Source organism: Narcine bancroftii, chromosome 1 (genome assembly GCF_036971445.1).
Source record: "Narcine bancroftii isolate sNarBan1 chromosome 1, sNarBan1.hap1, whole genome shotgun sequence".
NCBI lineage: Eukaryota > Metazoa > Chordata > Chondrichthyes > Torpediniformes > Narcinidae > Narcine > Narcine bancroftii.
Window position 1 is genome coordinate 402,025,838 of NC_091469.1, and position 25,891 is coordinate 402,051,728.

The 25,891-nt window shown below is 44.5% G+C and overlaps 1 protein-coding gene across 2 annotated transcripts in view; it reads left to right on the forward strand.

Annotated features, from left to right (window-relative positions):
• tspan13a (tetraspanin 13a) overlaps positions 1–25,891 on the forward strand; it is a 71,072-nt gene that overhangs the window by 13,459 nt on the left and 31,722 nt on the right. Inside the window, exon 1 of one of the 2 annotated variants that reach the window (XM_069913789.1) lies at positions 16,855–16,965. The exons of the other annotated variant lie outside the window; for it this stretch is intronic. Coding sequence (XP_069769890.1) covers positions 16,870–16,965 — 96 coding nt within the window. The 5' untranslated portion in view covers positions 16,855–16,869. Of the gene's footprint in view, positions 1–16,854; positions 16,966–25,891 lie in introns of those variants that run through there. 2 annotated transcript variants of the gene reach the window in all.

The following is a 25,891-nucleotide window of genomic DNA, read 5'->3' on the forward strand; positions in this document are numbered from 1 at the left end:
GATCGACAATGAGATAGACAACAGACTCGCCAAGGCAAATAGCGCCTTTGGAAGACTACACAAAAGAGTCTGGAAAAACAACCAACTGAAAAACCTCACAAAGATAAGCGTATACAGAGTCGTTGTCATACCCACACTCCTGTTCGGCTCCGAATCATGGGTCCTCTACCGGCACCACCTACGGCTCCTAGAACGCTTCCACCAGCGTTGTCTCCGCTCCATCCTCAACATCCATTGGAGCGCTTTCATCCCTAACGTCGAAGTACTCGAGATGGCAGAGGTCGACAGCATCGAGTCCACGCTGCTGAAGATCCAGCTGCGCTGGATGGGTCACGTGTCCAGAATGGAGGACCATCGCCTTCCCAAGATCGTATTATATGGCGAGCTCTCCACTGGCCACCGTGACAGAGGTGCACCAAAGAAAAGGTACAAGGACTGCCTAAAGAAATCTCTTGGTGCCTGCCACATTGACCACCGCCAGTGGGCTGATAACGCCTCAAACCGTGCATCTTGGCGCCTCACAGTTTGGCGGGCAGCAGCCTCCTTTGAAGAAGACCGCAGAGCCCACCTCACTGACAAAAGGCAAAGGAGGAAAAACCCAACACCCAACCCCAACCAACCAATTTTCCCTTGCAACCGCTGCAATCGTGTCTGCCTGTCCCGCATCGGACTGGTCAGCCACAAACGAGCCTGCAGCTGACGTGGACTTTTTACCCCCTCCATAAATCTTCGTCCGCGAAGCCAAGCCAAAGAAAAAATATTATATATATATATATTATATATAATTATATATATATTATATATAATTATATATATATTATATATATATTATATATAATTATATATAATTATATATAATTATATATATATTATATATAATTATATATTATTATATATAAACTTCTCTTTCTTTGGCTTGGTTTCGCAGACGAAGATTTATGGAGAGGGTATAAACTGGTATATATATATAAATAGCATTACCACATCTAAAACACAAATCTGATTCATGAAAACCATACTTTTTTAGTTTTTCAGGTGTTAAGTATAATTTTTATAAAAAATTATAATTAATCATTGCATAGCATGCATTTATCAGTCTAGTTACACTATCATAACAAATATCTGACCAATCATCCTCGGAAAAAATAAAACCAATTTCTGCTTCCCATTTACCTTTAGATTTATCCCAACCTTTTTTATCCATACCATCCTGTAATATTTGATACATAACTGAAATATAACCCTTCTCTGGTACCTTCATAAGAAAAGTCTCAAATTTAGTCATTTCAGGTAAAATCGTATCTCTACCAAACACATGCTTTACCAAAGATCGAATTTGATAATAGAGAAACTAAAAATTCTGATCAATACCATATCTGATCAAAAGATAAAAATTTACCTTTAAAGCAATCTCGCAAATTTTCCACACCTTTAAATCTCCAATGTAATAAACTTCGATTATATATTGAGAAAGAAATAAGTTGATTATTATACATCGGAGTCAAGACTAACAATTCACCACTAGAATCTATCATTTTCTTTTTCTTTGTCCATAGCTTCATTAAATATTATGTTGCTGTAACAAATTTACATTCCATCTAAACAAAAATTGATGCAGATAAATGTTTCATCATCTTCATTTGGGGCATAAATATTAAGTAAAGTCCACAATTCATTAAAAATCTTACAATTTAATTTAAGAATACATCCTCCCTTTACCTCCATTGATTGTAATTCAAAAGATAAATTCTTATGTATCAAAATTGCTACACCTTTAGCCCTAGAGTTAAATGAAGAAAAATATACATGCCCTACCCAATCCCTCTTCAATTTCATACTTTCCTTGACATTCAAATGTGTTTCTTGTAAAAAAGCAACATCAATTTTCATTTTCTTAATAATAATAATACGCCAAAATGCGTTTACGCTTAATCTGTGTGTTTAAACCTCGAACGTTAAAAGTAGCAAACCTCAACTTTGACATATCTAGTAATATTACTAAAAACTAATAATATCTATATATAAAAACTCAAAATAATGTAAATAGGCCCTCCAATAGGAGAAAAAGAAACCACAAATTAAAGTCTAAATAAAATAAAAATGGAAAAAAAAGATAAAGTAAAAAAAAAACCCAAAAAAACTAACAAAAGGTAGTAATCTCTAAACAAAACTTGGGTGTGGATCATCCACCAGTGGCTGATGACTAATAGAATATAGAACAAATCTCTCCCTCCCCAGCCAAGCAAAGAATAACAACAAGATATCATAATGACATAAAAATAAAGTAAGAATAAGAAAGTTCTTTTCGTCATCCAAGAGATTTCAAACTTGGCGACACCATTTCAGGAGAAGTTGGACTCTTTCCATTCCCATTTCTCCCATTTCTACCATTTCTTCCATTTCCAGAACAACCAAGTTTTTCTTTAGGAGACAATGGTGAACTACGTCTTTGTCCTCGTACATCTGGCAACGAATCAGCAAAAATTATTGCTTCACGTTCATTCTCAAAAAACCGAGATTGAAAATCTCCACAAAACCCCTTCAACACTGCCGGCTCACGAAAAGTAAACTTCTAGCTTTTACGCCACAAAACTTCTTTAACTATATTAAATCGACGCCGACGCTGAATAACCTCTTGACTCAAATCGGGATGGAAAAAAAAACTCTACTATTCTGAATCATTAACGGAGCTTGTCGTTGTCTCGCATTTTGCACTGCTAGACGAAGTATTGTTTCTCTGTCCAAATAATTCAAGCATCGAATTATCACAGGTCTCGGTGATTGATCAGACGGAGGTCTTCTTCTTAAAGCTCTATGAGCTCTTTCCAATACCAAGCCTCCAGAGAAAAATTCTTGCCCCAATATTTGTGGGATCCATTCTGTAAAAAAAACGAAGAGGATCTTGATCCTCTTGATCCGAATGGGGTGATGGCAGTCTTGCCGATGCCATTGGAGTGGAACGGGATTTGATGGTAACCCCGTACCAGGTCGACCTTCGACCATGGTCGTGTCGTTGAGGCGATGCAAATCCCTGCATGGGCGCCAACACCTGGAAGCCTTCAGGACCACCTGGAGGTGGGAGGCCCAAGGGCTTTCTGACCTGCGGACAATCCACAGCTCCTGCAGTCGGGAGAACTCCTCCTTTGCCAATTGCAGCTTCTCGGTGGGGGAGGGGGCCCTGGGTCAAAATGTGGTGGTGGACTCCATGTTGGGGCATGGCGGATTGGCTGCAGGATGGCGGGGAAATCATCTAGCATGCGAGAATACTCATCCATGGGGGCGGTGATGGAACCTATTCCTGGGTCGCATGTGTCTGTGGTGTCGAGGTGGATGGATTGGAAGGTGAGGGCATTTACCAACTGCTTGCTCTTGACATCCACCAACAGGCTGTGCGCCTGGAGGAAATCGTCTCCCAGTAGTGCCGTGCCCACCGAGGTCAGTACGAACTTCCAGCGAAACTTGTTCTTGCTGATCTGGATCTGTGTGCTGTATGCTGAAAGCCTTGATGGAGGATCTGTTGGCCGCCCATAGGGTTGGGCCCCGTGCATGGGTGCTGGTCTGGAGGGCGGTCAGGGGAAGTACACTCAGTTCTGCTCCGATGTTGACCAGGAAATGCTTGCCACTGGATTTAGCAATCACATGCAGGAGGCTGTTCGCGTGGCCAGCCGTCGCAGCCATTAACGGTGGCTGGCTGGATTGTTTCCCTGGAACGAACTGCAGGCTTGGGCCTCCCAGCGTTAAAGTTAGAAACACCAGGTGGGATGATGTTTTTCCAGTGTGTGCTTGGGGGGCGCTTGTGGCTGATTGGTTACAGGTCAGGTGACCTGGCTGAGGGTGGCCTCATTTTCTCACTTGGTCCGCCAGAGGACATCTGCTTGGGCTGCAACTCTGCATGGATCTGAGAAATCCTCATCTGCCAGCAGGAGTTGGATGTCCTCCGGCATCTGGTCAAGGAAGGCCTGTTCGAATATCGAGCATGGTCTGTGGCTCTCTGCCAGCATCAGCATTTCGTCCATGAGGGCAGATGGGGTTCTGTCGCCCAGACTGTCCAGGTGTAGGAGCCTGGCGGCGTACTGCCCACGGGGGAGGCCAAAGGTGCCTAGGAAGAGGATTCTGAGAGTGAAGTATTTACCATCTTCTGGTGGGTCGTGAATGAGGTCGTCCACGCTGGCCGTGGTTTCTTTATCGAGCGCACTCATGATGTGGTAGAACATCATGGCGTCTGAGGTGATGTGTCTGAGGCGAAACTGTGCCTCTGCCTGCCTGCCCCAAGTGCGGGGGCAATGCGTCCAGAAGGGGGGAAGTTTCACAGCGACTTCGCTGATTGCTGCAGAATCCATATCAAGAGGCCATAAAACCATCTGGACTCGCTGGGGTAACCAATGTGGCGATTGCTACACCACTACCTCGTTGGGGTTTCAAACAAACTGTCTATTCAAACTTCGCTCGCCTCCTTTAAGGACGGTGTGAGCTCCGCCCCTGCGTCAGCGGTGATGTCACCACGCTCGCCCAAGGCGCGCCTCCTGGCCTAAACGTGCGGCATGGAGGTCCCCTGATGGCACCATCTTCTTGCGGCTGCCCCGCCAATGTGGCGATACAAGCGGGGCCGGTTCGCCATGAGGATGTGTGCCGCCACAGTTATGCCATTTGTTGAAGGAGATTATGATCAATGCAAACAAATTGTTCAATTTTAAATGGACACAAAATCCAATTAAGTATTTAGGTTTTGAAATTGATAGAAGTTAACTAAATTGTACAAGTTAAATTATTTACTGTTATTTATTAAAATTAAAGATTTAAATAGATGGAATGATTTACCTATTACTTTTATAGGTGCAGTGAATTGTATTAAAATGATCATTTTTATGAGGATTCAATATCTTTTTCAATTTATTACTTGTCCAATACCTCAAAAAATTTTGAAAGTTCTTAATTGTAAGGAAGTTTTTACGAAAGGAAAAATGAATAGGGTATCTTTGGAGAAATTAACTTGGAAATTTGAATGAGGTGGTTTACAACTTCCACATTTTCAGAATTATTACAAAGCTGCACAATTAAAATTTATTAATGGAATGTTTGATTTAAATAAAACTTCAAATTGGGCAAGTATAGAGTTAAATAACATTGATGAGAAACTTATGAAAGAATTTATTTATAAATGGAATTCAAAATTGCTAATCAGTAGAGAAACACTTATATTGAAGCATTTAATTGAAATATGGAATAAAATTGATTATGAGATGGGTGGAAAAGGTAAGATTTCAGCGAAAATGCCACTATATGAAAAATAAACTTTTTCCTTTCACTGTCACTAAACAGTTTTTAAAGATATGGAATCAATTGGCATTAAAAAGAAAGTTGAAGATTGTTTTGAAGCAGGGAAGTTTGTATCTTTTAATCAAATGAAGGAAAAATTTCAGGTTCCTAGTAATACCTTTTTGTTATTATCAGGTAAAAACTTTTTTGTTGGAAAAATTAGGCCATAGTTTAAAATTGCCTGGACAATCTGCTTTGGAATTATTACTTAAAAAGAAACAAGTTAGTGTAGCGGCAGCCACACCTGGAGTATTATGTGCAGTTTTGGTCGCCTTATCTGAGGAAGGATGTTCTTGCAATGGAGGGAGTGCAGAGGCGATTCACCAGGCTGATACCTGGAATGGCAGGAATAACTTATGAGGAAAGATTTCACAAATTGGGATTGTACTCCCTGGAGTTTAGAAGATTGAGAGGGGATCTCATAGAGACATATAAAATTCTGGCAGGACTGGACAGAATGGATGTAGAAGGGATGTTTACAATGGTGGGCGAGTCCAGAACCCGGGGTCATGGTTCGAGGATAATAGGCAAACCATTTAGGACCAAGATGAGGAGGAATTTCTTAACCCAGAAGGTGGTGAATCTGAGGAATTCATTGCCACAGAGGGCAGTAGAGGCAGGTTCATTGAATTATATTTAAGAGGGAATTAGATATATTTCTTCTGTATAAGGGAGTTAGGGGTTACAGAGAGTAGGCAGGGATGGGGTACTGAACTTTAAGATCAGCCATGATCTCATTGAATGGCGGAGCAGGCTCAAAGGGCCGAATGACCTACTCGTGCTCCTATCTTCTATGTTTACACCGCTCCTGAAAGAACATACACAACCAGACGGGTTGAGCTCAGTGAGCAGACTAGTTTATTGTAGGCTGCTGGGCTGCACTTGTACTCCCAGCCCGGACCTGGCTGAGAACTGCGCTGGAGGGCACTGACGTCACCCGGGCGTCAAGTGGTCCCCCAGCGCGGGTTTCTAAGCCCCGTGCTGGGAGGAAGGGAAAACACCCGATGGCGTCATTTTGGCCGGCTGCCCCACCGCGTGGCTTACAGGTGGGACCGATTCGCCTGCCAATGGTGAGCCGCCACATAGTCATCCCCAGAACTGGCGCCAATGTCCTTTTTTGCTGGGTGGCCTCACTTCTTGGGCTGGGCTACGACCACGGGCTAGGTGGGATTGAGGTGTGCTGGCTTCAGCCTATCCACGGTAAACAGTTCCCACCTGCTGCCAATATCCAGCATGAATGTAGAGCCAGAACGCTGTACAACTCTTTATAGCTCCTCACACTGTCGCTGCAGGGGTGCCATGGTTGGGCCCCACCAAACGAAAACATACTCCGCAGAAAGTAGTTCGCTGGGAATGTGAGACGGGTGGGTGCCATGTGGGAGTTCGAACGAGTCCCAGCGTGACAGTTCGTGGGGCGACCGCTGGGGATTGTGAGGTGCGTTGGCGAACTCACCAGGTAGTACCAGTGGCGCACTGTAGACCAACTTAGCTGATGACGCTTGCAGATCTTCCTTGGGAGTGGAACAGATGTCCAAAAGCACCCAAGGCAGTTCGTCCACCCAGTTGGGACCAGTGAGGCGGGCCATGAGGGCAGATTTAAGTAGCGGTGCAGACGTTCGACCAGTCCATTGGTCTGTGGGTGGTAGGCTGCGGTGTGGTGTAGCTGGATCCCCAACCTGTTGGCGAGGTGTGCCCAGAGCGCAGATTTGAACTGAGTTGTCCCGATCGCTGGTGAGGTGACCCGGGATGCCGAACCGGGCGACCCAACCATGCAACAGTGTTCGGAAGGAGGAGTCGGTGGAGGCGTCTGGCATCGAGATCGCTTTGGGCCCGCGAGTGGTGTGGTCCACCATCGTAAACTGGTAACGGTTGCCCTGGGAAATGGGTAAGGGCCCGACAATGTCCACGTGAATGTGGCTGAACCTTTCCCAGACGTGCTTGAGCTCCTGTACGGGCGCCCTGGTGTGCCTGTGCACCTTGGCCGTCTGGCAATGGGTGCATGTTCTGGCCCAGCTCGCGATCTGCTTCAGCAGCCCATGACATACGAACCATTCTGCCACCATCCGGACCGTGGACCTGATGGACAGATGTGAAAGGTCGTGGATGTGACAGAAGACCTGCCTGTGCCACTGCTGGGGAACCACTGGTTGTGGGGTGCCCATGGAGATATCGCACAGGATAGTGTCTTCGCTGCTCAGAGTCCGGAGGTCTCAGAACCGCAGGCCCATGATGACGGTCTTGAGGCCCTCGTCTCCTCATCAGACTTCTGGTCCCGGGTGAGCTGGTCGAAGTCGAGCCCGGGCATCAGTGCGCAGATGGCCAGTTGCGAGAGTGCATCAGCAACCACGTTGTCCTCCCCGACTTGTGCCGAATGTTGGTGGTAAATTCCGACACGAAGGAGAGGCGATGCTGCTGGCAGGCTGACCAGGGATCCTTTGCTATCGAGAGTGCCTGGGTGAGGGGTTTGTGGTCGGTGAATGTGATAAAAGTCTTCACCTCCAAAAAAAAAAGCAGAAATGCCGCACTGCCAGGTACATGCCCAGTAACTTGCAGTCGAAGGCACTATACTTGTGTTCCGGTGGGCGGAGCAGGCGGCTGAAGATTGCCAGCGGCTTCCAATGTCCATTCACCTGCTGCTCCAGGACGGTACCAACGGTTGTGGCAGAGGCATCGATAGAGAGTGCTACATACAGGTCATTGTGCAGGTGGGCGAGCCTGGTGGCCTTCGCGATGGCATCCTTGGTGGCCTCGATTGCGGTGCAGGCTTCTGTGTTCCAAGCAAGTGTTTTGTTCTTGGCTGCGAAGAGGGCGAATAGCGGCTGCATGATGCGCGCAGCTCCCGGGATGAAGTGGTTGTAAAAGTTAACCATACCCGTGAACTCCTGCAGCCCCTTGAGGCTGATCAGGCATGGGAACACCCTGATAGCGCTGACCTTCGCAGCGGCGGGCATGACTCCTTTGGCCATGATGGTATGGCCCAGGAACTGCATGGACTCTTTCCCAAACTGGTACTTGGCTGGGTTGATGGTAAGGCCGAAGTTGGCCAGCCGGGAGAAAAGGGCGTGTAGGTGGGCCTTGTGTTGCACCCGGTCCTTGCTGGCGACTATGATGTAATCCAAATAAATAAAGACAAAATCCAAGTCCCTGCCCACAGAGTCCATGAGGCACTGGAAGGTCTGAGCGGCGTTCTTGAGCCCGAACGGCATGTGCAGGAATTCAAACAAGCCAAAGGGGGTGATGATGGCCGTCTTGGGTGATGATGGCCTTCTTGGGTGATGATGGCCGTCTTGGGTGATGATGGCCGTCTTGGGTGATGATGGCCGTCTTGGGTATGTCCTCAGAGTGCACCGGGGTTTGGTGATATCCGTGCACCAGGTTAACCTTGGAGGAAACTCTCGGACCATGCAGGTTGGCCGTAAAGTCTTGGATGTGAAAACTCTCGGACCATGCAGGTTGGCCGTAAAGTCTTGGATGTGAGGGATGGGGTAACGGTCAGGAACTGTTGCCTTGTTGAGCTGTCGATAGTCTCTGCAGAGATGCCAGCCATCGGAGGCTTTCGGAACCAGGTGGAGCGGTGAGGCCCATGGGCTGTCAGACCACTGAATGATCCCTAGTTCCAACAGGTGTGAAAGCTCCTCCTTCGACATCTGAAGCTTGTCAGGTAGGAGCTGGCGTGCCTTGGCGTGAAACGATGGGCCCTGTGTGGCGAGGCAGCAGAGAACTGTGGCTTGAGGAGTGTCGGGAACTCGTCCAGGATTCACTGGAACTCTTCTCTGGGCGTGCTGATTGTGGCCAACTGCGGTTGCTCCAAGCGGGAGGCGTCGAGGTGAACGGCCTGGAAGGCGCCTACCTTGAATGTTCACCAGAAGCCCGTGTGCGAGGAGGAAGTCTGCACCCGGGATGGCAGTCGGGAGGGACGAGATGGTGAACCTTCATGCGAAATTTTGTTGGCTGATCTGGAAGTGGACTGTCTTGTCTCCATACGTCCAGATTTCTGTTGCGTTGGCTGCACAGAGGGGAGGTCCACGAGGTCGGTTTCTGGACTCAACGGCCGTGGCCAGGATGACGCTGATTTGGGCTCCAGTGTCAATGAGGAACTGCCAGCTACTGACTGAGTCCCACAGGTAGAGGAGGCTGTGTCATTGGTTAGCCGCCGCAGCCATTAACAGCGGCTGGCCCGGTCGTTCTCTGGAAAGAACATGGCTGACGAATCTTCCAAGCCTTGGCTCCCCAGTGCTGGTGGTAGAAGCAGAGGCCTGGAGCGGATGCTGTGGCCTTGGTTATGCTTTTGGGGGGGCCCCTGCATGGGCCGGATGCTCAACCGCAGGGCTAGGGGTGGGCTTGGCGTGGTCGTGCCCATGCCTTGTGACCTGCTGGACCACTGAGCTCTCCGGGAATCGTGCGAGCCATGGCTCTTGGGCCTTCTGGGCAACCTTCCTTTGGTCAATGAAGGTCTCCTGGACCAGCAGTGGCCGGATGTCCCCGGGCATATGTTCAAGGAAAATGTGCTCAAAGAGTGGGCGGTTGGTGTGATCACCCATGAGCGCGAGCATCTCGTCCATCAGCTCCATCGGGGATCTGTCCCCCCAGGGGGTTGAGGTGCAGCATCCGAGTGGCACGCTGGTGCCTGGATAGTCCGAGGGATCCGGTAAGACCTCGCTTGATGGTCTCATATTTGGCTTCAGCAAGTGGGTGCTGAACGAGGTGTAGCATGCGTCTGGCGGTGGCCTGGTCCAGGGCAGCGAGCACAAAGTAGAATTTGGTTGTGTCGGACGAAATCTGGCAGAGATGAAACTGAGCCTCCGCGTGGCCGAACCAGGTCTCCTGCTCCTGAACCCAGAATTCAGGCAGTTTCATGGCTATAGCGCAGGTCCCAGACTCACTCATGATGGGTTCAAAGACATTTGAACCAGTGGGGGTCATCAATTGTAGTGGCAGCTACACTGCTCCTGCAATAACACACGCAACCAGATAGGTTGAGCTCATTGAGCAGACTGGTTTATTGAAGGGTGCTGGGCTGCACTTATACTCCCAGTCCGGACCTGGCTGAGAATTGCAGTGGAGGGCACTGACGTCACCCAGGTGTTAAGTGGTCCCCCAGCGCGGGCTTCTGAGCCCCATGCTGGGAGGAAGGGAAAACCCCTGACGGCGACATTTTGGCCGGCTGTCCCGCCGCATGGCTTACAAGCAGGGCCGGTTCACCTGCCTAGTGGTGAGCGCCACTTAAGTTTATTTCTGAAATGTATGTTGTCATAAATTATCTGTCAAATGTTCATAAATCAAGATTAAAATGGAAATCTGACTTCAGCAAGAAGATATGAAAATGTTTGGAGAAATTTATGTAAGGATAGTATGACTAAGGTTATAAATGTAAAATATAGATTATTACAATATAATTTTCTTCAACTATATTTAACCTGTCAAAAATTAAAGAAATTAAATTTAATTCCCTCAGATTTGTGTTTTAGATGTGGAGAAGCAATAGGCACATTTTTTTGATTCGATTTGGACTTGTTCTAAGGTTAAGACTTTTTGGGTACTGTTACGCGCACAAAGGACCCCAAAACCCCAGCAGCAATAGATATTCACCAAGACAAATGGTTAATTAAACAAAAGTTGTTTTTAATTATCTTTAAACATGAAAACAGAATCACACTCTAACTTATCACCATTGACTTAACCAACCTAACTTAACCCCCTTCTAATTCTAAGCGCACGTGTATGTTTTGTATGTGTAAATTCAGAAAAGTTCTTTGAATCACAGTCCAATCTCACTTCTCATTCCTTCAAGTTCTCTGGTTGCAGGCAATTCTTATACTGTGCACAGAATTTAGCATTTATGAAATTCATCAGGGCTTGGTGCTTGAAAGTTAAATGGTTACCACTCAGGAAGGTTCTTGTTGGTTTTCAGAGAGAGATTTGTTATACACTGGACATCCACAACTGATTCCTTTTTAATCAGCCACTTCAGTGTCTTGCTGATGAAACTTGCCCCCTCAGGGTTCTTCAGATGATAACGTCTTTCTTTCAGGTCACCACAGAGTTCCTTTATGTTTCACTTATTTCAAGTGAAACATTAGGCTGCCAGTCCTCTCCTCTTGCATGAACCACAAGGGCTTTGACCAGGCCGAAGTAAGAACTCACAACCTGTCTTCCAAATGGGATTTTTCACTAGCTTGCCAGCTTGTTCTGTTCTAATTCCTGTTGACTGTAAAACTGTCTCTCGCTCTCTGAGTAAACCTGTTTGACTCTCTGCTTGCAAAATCACGTGACCCTCCTCGAACAGCAAGTTCCACTGCAGACAATCTGTGGCTCCGACAAGCTCTTTCATCTGTTGCCTTTTTGCAAACAACAGTCCATTAGTGAAGTCTCTTGGGCACTCACCAAAGCTTTTGCAAAGGCTCTGCGGCCGACATGTCTTGCCTGAGCAGAGCTACCGTATTTTAAATAACATCTGTTTTGAAATGTTTGTATGTGACCTATACTAAAAAGCCTTACCCAACTTATTTCCCAAAAACATATCTTTATACAAAATAAACACAACATATTCTGTCACAGTATTAATTAAATTATTTTTGGAAAAAATATTAAAAGTGAGACTTGCGTTTGATCCAATGTTGTTTTTATTAGGGGATATCAAGTCGATTGCCTGAGGATTAAGATTGACTATGTATCAAATTGAATTTCTAGGCTTAGCTTTGGCTGTTTCTTTATATAAAAAAAACCAAATCTGATTTAGTTTTAGGAATGCAAAGATGGCATGCTGAATTGAAATCCTGTATTTCTCTTGAAAAGATAACATATAATTTGAGGGATTTTTTTTTGTAAAAGTATGGAGCCCATACTGCATTATTAGTGGGGGGAAAAGTTTAATGATCAAAAAGATATTTTTTTCTGTCTCGCTTGAATGTATATTGAAGGTGACCCCATGATTTCTGCATAAGTCTTGATGGTTAATCTCCACTAGGCATTCAGCAAAGCCAAAGTTGTCTTCAGTGTTCAAATTCTTGGCATTCACTTCAGCAAAAAATTTTTGATGGCTTCAGGATCCTGTAATTCACCTAATTCTCTGAGACAATTAAGTTGAGAGCTCATCACTGTGCCAAATGGTAGTTCAAGATGTTGCCCGCTTTGATGTAGATTTACCATTACTTAGTGTTCATATATTTTAAAAAAAACAGAAGTAATTGCACACTGTTGGTTCTGTATGGTGCGGGGCTCAAATGGTAGATGTGGTTCTGACATTCTATAAAATTTAGAGTATCCTGAAGGAAGCATTTTTTTAAGTATGAATTTATTATTTAAGGTTTCTGAGGCTAATTGAAGCATTTTTTTTTTGCTGCATCCACTCACTTGTTCCAGGCTGAGAATTGCATCTTTGATTTTTGGAGTAATAATAGCTTGACAGTAAATAATAAACCATGGAGGATATGACTGGACCTTTTGTTTCAGCATCCATCTTTCCTTTCATTTTATTAACACTCGGATTGTGGCTTTTTTTTTAATAAACAATAATGTTTGTGCTAACAGTGAATCTCTTCAATGATGTACAAAGCTCAAAAAGACGACAGCAACTGTTGGGCAATTTGAGGCCAAAGATTTTTTAACTGTGGTGTTCTGAGTAATAATTACTTTTATTAGTTCAGTTCAGAATTGACCCATTTTGTAATTCTACTTAATGCAATGCAGTAAGTTTGGAGTAGTTTTTAACAGCTACATTGTTCAAGGTTAGAAAGATGTAGACAGTCACTTTATGATAAATATAGAAGAGGCTTTGCATTTTCAAAATTTTTGATGGAATTATCAGTGCTTGTAAGGTGAGGGTTTTGCTGATGTATATATTGATATTCAATTGATGATCAATTTCTTCAGACTGTTATTCCTTGAGTCTGGTTTACTTTTACTATATTGACAATATGCATTTTAACGTTTTGTTTATCAAAGATGGCCTGGTTTTTCCAATTCCTTAATAAATGCTCATTTACCCTCTCCCAATGCTTTCTTACCCTTTGCCAATTATTTCCGATAAAGAGATTTGAATATTGGAGGAAGCTGGAGCAGAGAAATTGGCTCTTTGGCATACTGTGTCCATGCTGACCCATTTACCAGCACCTGTTGCGTAGCATTATATGTCTTGATGATTTAAATATTCTCCTTTAACTTTTCTAAAGGAATACAAGATTTCATTTCAGTATGCCATCTTTGCATTCCCAAAACTAAATCCTATCTCCAAGTAATAGCCAAACATTTTTTTAGAAACGGCCAAAGCCAAATGTAAAGATTTAATTTGATACATAGTCTTATTCCTAAAGCAATTCACTTAATGTCCCCGAGTAAAAAGAACATTGGATCAAATGGTAGTCTCACTTTTTATACTTGCTCCAAAAACAATTTAGCTCTCCTTTTGATAAACTATTCCTGTCAACCAAATCTTTCAATATATTCACCTGACCACCCCAAGGCTATCTCCTTGGTTGTACCCAATTCTCAGATGTTTCTACTTTTCTCAGTGATTGATAAAACTACCTCCAAAGGGCTTAAATATATCATTCACTATTTGCATCCATTCAGTAACACTGAACTCCTTTTCTATTTGGATAATCTCAAAGCACAATCTGTTCCTGAAGCAATTTGCAGCAACAAATTCTAGAATAATGATCCTTTGGTCATGTATTTGTCCTAGCAGCTGTTTTGCTCACTGATTTGCCTCTTTCTGTTATGCTTTTCTCCTCGAGAAATCCTTTTGCTTGTCTTTGGTTACCATCTTCAGTCTGTTTGGGTTCAAGGAATATAAAACTGACTGTTACTTTGCTTGGTCATTGATAGCTAGATTTAATTTAATTTTTAAACACTACATATCAAAATCTTGCTCTTGGGCCACTATGGTAAAGAAAAATAATTGTATATTTTTATGAATCACTGCCCATCAAGGCAATCTTCCTGTTGTCCTTGCTCTCGCTGTTCAACAAGTGTGAAGGTCTCTTAGACTTAATCTCTGAGGTAATGCTCTTTTCCTTTTCCCTCTAAGATCTGAAGCTGTGTTTCTCTGTAAAGTTGCTGCACATCTCAAGCTCTCCACCCTAACCACTTATCCTTCTTTGGCTCATTTCTTTAGGGTCCTTATTAAAATTGAAAACTTGGCTGAATGGTGCACCAATAACAATCTTGTCCTCAATATTACCCAAACTAAGGAGCTGATTGTTTACAATAGACAATAGACAATAGGAGCTGGAGTAGGCCCTTCGGCCCGTCGAGCCAGCACCGCCATTTTACAGATCATGGCTGATCACTACCATCAGTACCCCTTTCCAGCCTTATCCCCATAACCCTTAACTCCTTTGCCCACTAGAGTCTTATCTAACTCTCTTTTGAACATAATCAGCGAATCTGCCTCTACCACCCTCTGTGGCAGAGCATTCCACAGATTCACACTTCTCTGGGTAAAAAAATGTTTTCTCATCTCCGTCCTAAAGGGCCTACCCTGTATTCTTAAACTATGCCCTCTAGTCCTCGTCTCCCCCATCATTGGGAACAAGTAATCCGACTTCACCCTGTCTATCCCCCTGATAATTTTGTATACCTCAATCATGTCCCCCCTCATCCTTCTAAACTCCATCGGATACGTCCAGTTTTTCTAGCCTTTCAGCATATGTCAACCCCGCCATCCCTGGAACTAACCTTGTAAATCTGCGCTGCACACCCTCTATAGCTAGTATGTCCTTTCTCAAAATTGGAGACCAGAACTGGACGCAATTCCAGGTGGGGTCTCACCAGGGCCCTGTACAACTGCAGGAGGGCGTCTCTGTTCCTATATTCCAATCCCCTCTTTATGAAAGCCAACATGCTATTAGCCTTCTTCACAGCTTTCTGAACCTGCATGCTAGTCTTCAGTGACCGGTGAACAAGTACTCCCAGATCCATTTGCTCCTCCCCACTCCCTAGCTTCTCTCCATTTAAATAATACTCAGCTTTCCTATTATTGCCCCCAAAATGGATAACCTCACATTTGCTTACATTGAACGTCATCTTCCATTCAGCAGCCCACTCCCCCAACCTGTTCAAGTCCCTCTGCATTTTCCTGACATCCTCCTCACACCCCACACCGCCACCCAGTTTCGTGTCATCTGCAAATTTGCTCAAATTATTAATAATCCCCTCATCCAAATCATTAACATAAATTACAAACAACTGAGGACCCAATACCGATCCCTGCGGCACTCCACTCGTCACATCTTGCCATCCTGAAAAAGACCCGCTTACCCCAACTCTTTGTTTCCTATTTCTTAACCAATTTCCTATCCATGTCAGCACCTTACCTCCAATACCATGTTCCCTGATCTTGCTCACTAGTCTCCCATGTGGTACCTTATCAAAGGCCTTCTGGAAGTCCAAATACACCACATCCACAGGCTCTCCCAAGTCCACCCTCTTTGTCACATCCTCGAAAAATTCCAGAAGGTTAGTCAAGCATGACTTACCCTTAAGGAATCCATGCTGACTAGCCCTTATACTATTATTTCTGCCTAAGTGTTCTGCTATTACTCCTTTTATGATAGACTCCAATATCTTCCCCACCACCGACGTCAGGCTGACCGGTCTATAATTTCCCATTTTCTCCCTCCCTCCCTTCTTAAAAATCGGCACCACATCAGCCACTCTCCAATCCTCAGGGACCTCCCCCGAATCTATGGAACTTTGGAAAATGTCGACCAGTGCTTCCACAATTTCCATAGCAACTTCTTTAAGCACCCTGGGATGCAGCCCATCAGGCCCTGGGGATTTATCAGCCCTCAGTCCCAACAATTTACTCACAACCTCCTGTTTCTGGATCCGGATATCCTTTAGATCCCCTACTTCCCCAGGAAAGTTCCCCAAGTCTCTTGACACCGCATGACCATTACCCCCTAACTGACCATAACCTATATCCTCCTTGGTGAAGACAGTTGCAAAGTATTCGTTAAATTCCTCAGCCATCTCCTTGTTTCCGGTAATAATTTCACCCTTTTCCATTCTTAATGGACCAATTTTGGACCGAACCAATTTCTTCCTCTTCACATATTTAAAAAAGCTTTTGCTATCCTCCATTATATTATTTGCTAATTTTCTCTCGTACTTAATTTCCCCCTCTCTTATGACTTTCTTAGTTACCTCTGATGCTCTTTGAAGGTTTCCCAATCCTCTAACTTCCCACTCCGCTTCGCTATCCTATACTTACTCCCTTTGGATTTGATATTACACTTGATTTCATTAGTTAGCCACGGCTGACATTTGCATCTCCTAGAGCCTTTCCTCCACTTTGGAATAAATTTGTCCTGAAACCTGTGAAAAATGTCCAAAAATACCTGCGATTTTTTTTTTTTTTTTTTTTTTTTCTTTTTTCCTCCCCAGTTGTCCTCCCAGCTAGTGTATCTTTCCATTTTATTTTGGCTAGCTCCTCCCTCATAGCTGCATAATCCCCTTTATTTAACTGCAGTACAGATGCTTCCAACTTCATTTCTTTTTCCCTTTCTAATTGCAGCACAAAAGCAACCATACCATGGTCACTATTCCCAAATGGCTCCCCTACATCGAGGTCACTTATTAACTCTTCAGGGAAAGAAAGACAGAGATATACAATCCAGTGATCATTGGGGGATCAAATGTGGAGAGGTGAGCACTACCACTATCTCACTATCTCAGAGGATCTATCCTGGACCCAACACACCAATGGCATTGTGAAGAAAGCATGACAGCGCCCCTACTTCCACAGGAGTTTGTGGAGGTTTGGTATGACACCAGAACCCTGGCAAATTTCTGGAGGTGTGGTGGGAAGTATGCTGACCGGCTGCATCACAGTTTGGTATGGGAACGCCAATACCCCCAAGTGTAAAGCCCTCCAAAAAGTAGTGGACACAGTCCAAGACATGACTAGCAAAACCCTTCCTCCCCTCTATTGAGTACATCTACAAGGAATGCTGCTGTTGGAGGGCAGCAGCAATCATCTGAGACCCACACCACCCAGCACATGCTCTGATGTTGCTGCCATCAGGAAAGAGGTATAGATGCCACAAGATGCTCACCACCAGGTTCAGAAACAACTGCTACCCTTCCACCATCAGACTCCTCAACAACAAACTCAATCAGGGACTCCTTTAAGGACTCTTACTTGTGCACTTTATTGATTTTTTTTTGGTCTCCCTGTATTAGAGTCTGTTTGTTTGCATTCATTATCTGTTTACAGTTCTTTTGATTGTTTACCTGTTCACACTGTGTGCAGTTAATTTTTGCACTACCATGAGGGAGTAATTCTGCCGTACCCGCAGAGAAAAGGAATCTGAGTTGTATGTGATGTCACAAACTCCGGGAGATCCAAAATGAGTGGTGGACTAGCCTCGCCAAACGAACACAGCTCAGCGCGGACATTGGCGACTTCAGGGGTTTCTACGAGGCTCTAAAGGCTGTGTACGGCCCCTCACCCCAAGTCCAAAGCCCGCTGCGCAGCTCAGACGGCAAAGTCCTCCTCAGCGACAAGATCTCCATCCTCAACCGATGGTCAGAACACTTCCAATCTCTTTTCAGTACCAACCGCTCAGTCCAAGATTCCGCCCTGCTCCAGCTCCCTCAACAGCCCCTAAGGCTAGAGCTGGATGAGGTTCCCACCCTGGATGAGACATATAAGGCAATCGAACAACTGAAAAGTGGCAAAGCAGCAGGTATGGATGGAATCCCCCCAGAAGTCTGGAAGGCTGGCGGCAAAACTCTGCATGCCAAACTGCATGAGTTTTTCAAGCTTTGTTGGGACCAAGGTAAACTGCCTCAGGATCTTCGTGATGCCACCATCATCACCCTGTACAAAAACAAAGGCGAGAAATCAGACTGCTCAAACTACAGGGGAATCACGTTGCTCTCCATTGCAGGCAAAATCTTCGCTAGGATTCTACTAAATAGAATAATACCTAGTGTCGCTGAGAATGTTCTCCCAGAATCACAGTGCGGCTTTCGCGCAAGCAGAGGAACCACTGACATGGTCTTTGCCCTCAGACAGCTCCAAGAAAAGTGCAGAGAACAAAACAAAGGACTCTACATCACCTTTGTTGACCTCACCAAAGCCTTCGACACCGTGAGCAGGAAAGGGCTTTGGCAAATACTAGAGCGCATCGGATGTCCCCCAAAGTTCCTCAACATGATTATCCAACTGCACGAAAACCAACAAGGTCGGGTCAGATACAGCAATGAGCTCTCTGAACCCTTCTCCATTAACAATGGCGTGAAGCAAGGCTGTGTTCTCGCACCAACCCTCTTTTCAATCTTCTTCAGCATGATGCTGAACCAAGCCATGAAAGACCCCAACAATGAAGACGCTGTTTACATCCGGTACCGCACGGATGGCAGTCTCTTCAATCTGAGGCGCCTGCAAGCTCACACCAAGACACAAGAGAAACTTGTCCGTGAACTACTCTTTGCAGATGATGCCGCTTTAGTTGCCCATTCAGAGCCAGCTCTTCAGCGCTTGACGTCCTGCTTTGCGGAAACTGCCAAAATGTTTGGCCTGGAAGTCAGCCTGAAGAAAACTGAGGTCCTCCATCAGCCAGCTCCCCACCATGACTACCAGCCCCCCCACATCTCCATCGGGCACACAAAACTCAAAACGGTCAACCAGTTTACCTATCTCGGCTGCACCATTTCATCAGATGCAAGGATCGACAATGAGATAGACAACAGACTCGCCAAGGCAAATAGCGCCTTTGGAAGACTACACAAAAGAGTCTGGAAAAACAACCAACTGAAAAACCTCACAAAGATAAGCGTATACAGAGCCGTTGTCATACCCACACTCCTGTTCGGCTCCGAATCATGGGTCCTCTACCGGCACCACCTACGGCTCCTAGAACGCTTCCACCAGCGTTGTCTCCGCTCCATCCTCAACATCCATTGGAGCGCTCACACCCCTAACGTCGAGGTACTCGAGATGGCAGAGTTCGACAGCATCGAGTCCACGCTGCTGAAGATCCAGCTGCGCTGGATGGGTCACGTCTCCAGAATGGAGGACCATCGCCTTCCCAAGATCGTATTATATGGCGAGCTCTCCACTGGCCACCGTGACAGAGGTGCACCAAAGAAAAGGTACAAGGACTGCCTAAAGAAATCTCTTGGTGCCTGCCACATTGACCACCGCCAGTGGGCTGATAACGCCTCAAACCGTGCATCTTGGCGCCTCACAGTTTGGCGGGCAGCAGCCTCCTTTGAAGAAGACCGCAGAGCCCACCTCACTGACAAAAGGCAAAGGAGGAAAAACCCAACACCCAACCCCAACCAACCAATTTTCCCTTGCAACCGCTGCAATCGTGTCTGCCTGTCCCGCATCGGACTGGTCAGCCACAAACGAGCCTGCAGCTGACGTGGACTTTTTTACCCCCTCCATAAATCTTCGTCCGCGAAGCCAAGCCAAAGAATATATAGTCTTAACAAATTTGAAATCTGAAAATTGTTGATTACAGTTTCCAGTAAACATCTGATTACATCCTTTCATTCTTTCCAAGCCAATATTTGATCATTCTAAATTATACCCTTGATCTAGGCAGTGGTTCTCCATCTATCAAAATTATCAATAACTCCTCATCTGGAAGCAAACTCCTGTGCAAGGTTGGTGAATGTTTTTGTCACCATCCAGATCCATGCTCACTTTGACTCAAGAGTTGGCTTTATTCTTTGAGCATCAAAATTTTTCTGACCAAAACAATTGAATAGGATTTTTTGATCAAAATGCCTTGTCCTCTCTTCCTCTCAAAGCTCTGTGCTGCCCAACTCATCTCATCCATTGTTCAACTGCATCTAATTGCAGATGCCAGTATTTCGAGCAAAGGAATCAGATCTCAAGATTGAAGGAAAGTTTTTCTTGCCATTATCAGACTCTCAGAATGAACTTCATTCTGGTAAAATAATAATGATTATTTTCTCCATTCCAACAGACTTTGTAATTCTGTACTTTGTACAGTTTTTAACTACTGACCATGTATGGATTGATTTACTGAACTGTTCACAAAATTAATTTCTCACTGTACCTTGGTACATTTGACAATAAACTCAAACTTAAGCTGGAGGGACCCTGTGTCAGGAAGCATTAACGCTCCACTGTCAATCAGTTGGCCTGAAGGGATCAAGCCCCACCCAGTCAGGTGTCAATCTTCGGGATACAAGTCTGTGCCGGCCTCCCGAAGCTCACTCAGAATTACTGCAGCTACAGCCAGCCTGGCTCTGTGGAAGTCTTTGTGGATTAAAACCTGTTGTACAGTCTTCACCTTCGATGTGTCTGATTCTGGCTAACAGCGCACCACAATTCAATCCACAAAATTTTCCCACGGCTGCCATGGAAAAACTGCTGAGCACAGGGAGCCTTGTAGTTGACCCACACCACCCGGAAGCCCAGACACGCTTCAAGATCTGGCAGCACATGGTCAAGGCAATCGTCGAGGCACACACAGATGGCAGCCTGGACTCAGATCGGAAGAGGTTGGTCCTACTCTGGTCAAAGCTAGGTCTCCACGCCTTCCAGGCAACCAAAGGCTGCTCCACGTACAAGAGCGCAATGGACACTCTCAAGAACTTGTACAACCCCCTCATGAATGCGGTCTGTGCAAGGTACCTCCTCAACACCCGAGCCCAGCAACCCAGAGAGACAGTTGAGTCTTACCTGGGACACCTGTGAGAGTTGGCCCGACTGTGTCTGGCTGAACCCAGGGTAGGTGTAAAGAAGGTCAAGAGGCTGATCCGGGATGCCTTTGTCCGAGGACTAAGCTAGAGGACCATCTGGCAGAAGCTGCTGGAAGACAATATCTACACCCTAACCAAGACAGTGGAAATGGTCCAAACCCTGGAAGCAACAGCCCTGCACATCGAAGCTTTCGATTCCAGGTTCCCCCAGGCTCCCTCATGGCCCTCTCACAATACAGCTGCAGCCCCAGACCGAGCTGGGGAGAAAAATGTCGATGCGAGCATCCAACTTGTGAGTGGATAGAGATTTTATACTTCAAGTTCCCATACTACGCTGGAATGCAACTTGACGTAATATTTTCAATAGTGCATCTGGAGCAGTAGTTAAAGGATGCAGGTGACATGCTATATTTTCTCAGACTTCTGAGGAAAAAGAGGCGCTGAACCGGTGCAGACTCGAAAGGCCAACATGGCCTGTTTCTGCTCCGTAAATGGTTATATGGTTATTTCTCAGGGAAGAACATGATGTCATGTATGTACTCCGACAATAAATCTGAAATCTGTCAACGTTTTTGGACTGGATCCTGATATCTCAGAAGGGTCCTGACCTTAAATGTTGTCTGACAAGTTCTCTTTGAACCCTGCCAGATTCACTGAAGCAATTCAGCTTCTTTGTTTGACTTAAATTCTCTTGTTTTTATTTGTGCCTCCAGTGCCCTCCATGTTTGGGACAAAGACACTTCTTTACTTCCTTCTATGCTCCACAGTTTTAAATTTGTAATCAAACAATTCACATCTGATTAAAATGCACATTACAGACTTAATTCAAGGTTATTTGTGTACATTTTAATTTGACCATGTAGAAATTACATAGTTTCCTCCATTTCAGGGCACCATAATGTTTTGAACTTTCAACTTTATCGATGTTTGTGATTACTTGTTCATGTTTAATTGCTTTATTGTTGAAAGTATAAGAGAGCTAGGCTTACTTCTAAGCTTTCAATCACCTTTGGCATCTGTAGTTGCCATTTTTCGACATGAAGACCAGAATTGTGCCAATGAAAGTCAAAGAAGTCATTATGAGGCTGAAAAAAGAGCAAGAATCAAATAGTAAAAGACATCACCCAAACCTTAGGATTCCCAAAGTTGACTATTTGGATCATCATAAAGAGTGTACCGACCGGTGAGTTCAGTAATTGCAGAGACTGGTAGGCAAAGGAAGACCCTTCACTGCTGATGACATAAGAATTCTCATCATAATGAAGAAAAATCCTCAAATGGCTGTCCAGCCGATCAGAAGCACTCTTCAGAAGGCAGGTGTGGATTTCATGAACCGAAATGCAGAGGATGCACTGCAAGATGCCATCCACTAGTTAGCCACAGAAACCAGATGGCCAAGAGTATTTAAAAGAGACTTGCAAAATTCTGGGGGTGGAAAAAAAAGGTCTTGTGGTCAGATGAGACCAAGATTAACCTGTATCAGAGTGACGGCAGAAACAAAGTGTGGATGTGTAAAGGAACTGCCCAAAATCTGAATCCTCCCCTCAGCCTACTTCCCCAGTGTGCAATTGTGGTAGGCCTCGTGGAGGAGTCGGGACTCTTGCGTCAGGAGCTCAGGAACCGGGGAGATGGGAGCCCACTGACTTTCCAGTGAGTGTTCCACTGTCCCGGGAAGCCTCTCTGGTGATCAGTGGCAGCGGTGGGTTCGTGTCGGGGATCAGCAGCGGCAGTTGGGTGGTCTCGGTGATCGACCCTGTTGAGTTAGTCTCCGTGATTGGAAACCAGCATTTTTATTTGGTGAGAATTAAACATTATTTGAATGCTTTAAAAGCCTTCCTTATTGTTTGTTATTGTTTAAACACTGCTACAAGTGATTTGCTGTTACTACTGGGCTGTTTTAAAAAAAAATGTTTATCTGACATAGGCCCGGTCCCAATAATTTTGGATAAGTGGAGTTTACTGTGCTTGCCTGATGTAATTGCTGATGGCAGTCGCAAAATGAATCATGATGTACTTAGAAATATCTTATCTGCTCAGATTTGATCAAATGCCTCCAAGCTCATTGGATGGTGCTGCATCCTACAGCAAGACAATGATCACAAGCGTACTGCTTAAGCAATAAAGGAGTTTTTTGAAGGTTTTAAAAAAAAAACTGGAAAATTTTTGAATGGCCAAGTCAGTCACACAATCCAAATCCAATGGAGCATGCCTTCCATATGCTGAGGAGAAAGCTTGAGTGGACAAGCCCCTGAAGCAGCAAGCAGGAGCTGAAGATGCTGCATTAGAGGCTTGGCAGAGCATCATCAACAGCAAAGATGCTCAGCATCTGGTGATTTGTTTGGATCACAGACTTCAAGGAGTCATTGCATGCAAGGAATATGCAACAAAATACAGAATTGTACTTAACATGACTACTTTTCTATACATACCATTGCCATATTCAAAATATTAATGCGTCCTGAAATGAGGGACTACATTATCTATAAAAACTGCTGTAATTTCTACATGGTCAAACCAAAATGTATACAAATAACCTTTGAATAAAATCTGGAATGTGCACTTTAATCACATGTAAGTTGTTTGATTGCATTTTTAAAACTGGAGCACAGGGGGGAAATAAAGGGGAAAAAAAAGTCTGTTCCAAACATTATTTCTCCTCTTCCCTCCCCCCCCCCCAAAAAAAATATAGTAGGCCTCTCTCTGAATGTTATGGTGTTAAGCAAACTATGAATGCTCATTTGTTGATTCTTGACCAAAATTGAGCTCTGTTTAGAATCTAATAATTGACAGCAAGTCTGTTCTGATTTTGTCATACCTTGATGAAGGGCTCACTCCTGACATTTTGGTTATGAATCTTTATCTTTGCTCTTTCAGATGCTATGTTTTGTTTCCCTAGCACTGTTTTTACTTCAACCTTGGTCTCTGCAGACTTTTGTGTTTTACATCCATGAAGATTGAGGTTGTTTGGATTAGCTATACAAGCAGCCTTGCTTTGGAGTTGATCACAGGCATGTTCAAAAGACTTTTATTTTGATTAACGATGTGTCGTAGATGTAGGTTAGGCTTGGTGGAGATGCCAGCTGAAAGATGTAAAGCTGTTAAATGTTGCACAGAGGCTTTTATTGATTTGCATGGGGTTGGCACAAACCATTCACTTAAACATTTTGCTAATTGTGAAAAGAGAGGCTGCAATGCATTCAACCCAAATTGCCCAATTTAAGAAATGCAACTGATATTTAGCATCAGAAATGAAGACTAAATTGATGCTTTAAAGCTCACTTTAACATTCAGAATTAAGGAAAGGGTATTTGGGAAGATTTGGAGAGAATTTATTTCCATGCAGAAGAGATCAAGACATCAAGCAAAATACAGCCATTTGTGCAATTGACAAAAAAGTGAAAGAGAATAATGGAGAATAATAGAGAATAAAGAGAATATTATGCACACAAGATCTGTTTAATAAACTACACAACCTGCATCTATTGTTACACACTTAAATGGTCTGAAATTCTGAGGAACATATCAAATTTGACTATCAAACCAGAAGCAGAGCCAGTAGAAATTAACACGAGCTTGGTCCAAGTTGTGAGTGGTAAAGAGTTTGAAGAAAACAAGTGAAATTTATCAGAAAAGAAACTACTCTGAGCAGGACCTGGGTTTCAGGCCACTAGTGGTGCAACAAAGAAGCCATACAAGACAGGAACAATGGATGATTGGGGAGAGAGGGGAGAAAGCTTTTAGAATGGAAAGTATTGAAACAGTTGAGCTTAAAGGTTCCTTTTATTCTCACAGACAAATTTTGTGTTTCTTTGTCCTGTAAATAGACAAAGAGTTTGCCTGTGAAAACAAGAAGCAAAAGGATGTGCTGTCTGAGATCTCACTATAGTCTCTGCTGCCATCCTGTGCTTCTCTTGCTGCATGTCCTCCTGCTTATTCCAGAGGTTGAGGCAGGCAAATCACCTTTCTGGACCCTGACTTTGACCCCCGAAGATTCTTGCAACAGATCAAGACTGATTTTTGGGTCAGTGAGGCCAGAGCTATGGGGTGAGCAGTTCTTGGGCTTGTTTAAGATTGGATCGCTGAATTCCAGGTGACAAATTTGAAGAGAATGAGGGAGATGATTCAGGAGAGCATTCTGTCATTTGAGTGGAGGAAAGGATTAGATTTATCACAGGAAATCATTTTAATGGTGAATTACTTTCTGCAAGATAGCCTCATTTTAAACCTAGCCTGTCATTATTTTGATGATCTGGAGTCCAGCATTGTCCTCTAGAGAACAACAACATGGAAAAAAAACAGTTGATACTGGCACAAGAAATATTGGTTGGAGGTGTGATGGATAGTGTAGAACATTATAGGTTACATTTGGATGTAGAGTTGGGTGGAAAAGTGGCAGCTGGAGTTCAATCTGGAAAAATGTGAAGTACCACATTTTGGAAGGTCAAGCTTGAAGGCAGAGTAGGTAATTAATGGCAGGATTCTTAAGGTCCAAATCTATGGATCTCTCCAGGATGTTGCACAGGTTGATTGTGTAGTTAAGGAGGTTTATGGTATGCTGTCCATTAATTGGGGGATTGAGGTCAAGAGGTAATGTTGCAGCCCAATAAAATTCTTTTTAGACCACACTTTGAATACAGTACATTTCTGATTATCCAAAAACTACTTAGCTGAAATTCTCAGTTATCTGGGGGGGTGGGGGGGGGGGCGGGGGGATAAACTTTCTGCGACAACATGATGTCACAAGTTGAAAAATTTAAACTCGACGTGCTCATGTGGGGCTCTGACTCACTGTTTGCACCGATTTGGTAACATCAATGAGTGACAGGAGCAAGTCAGCGGGTCAGACAGAGCACAATCTCCACAGGCAAGTTTCCGGTAACTCCCT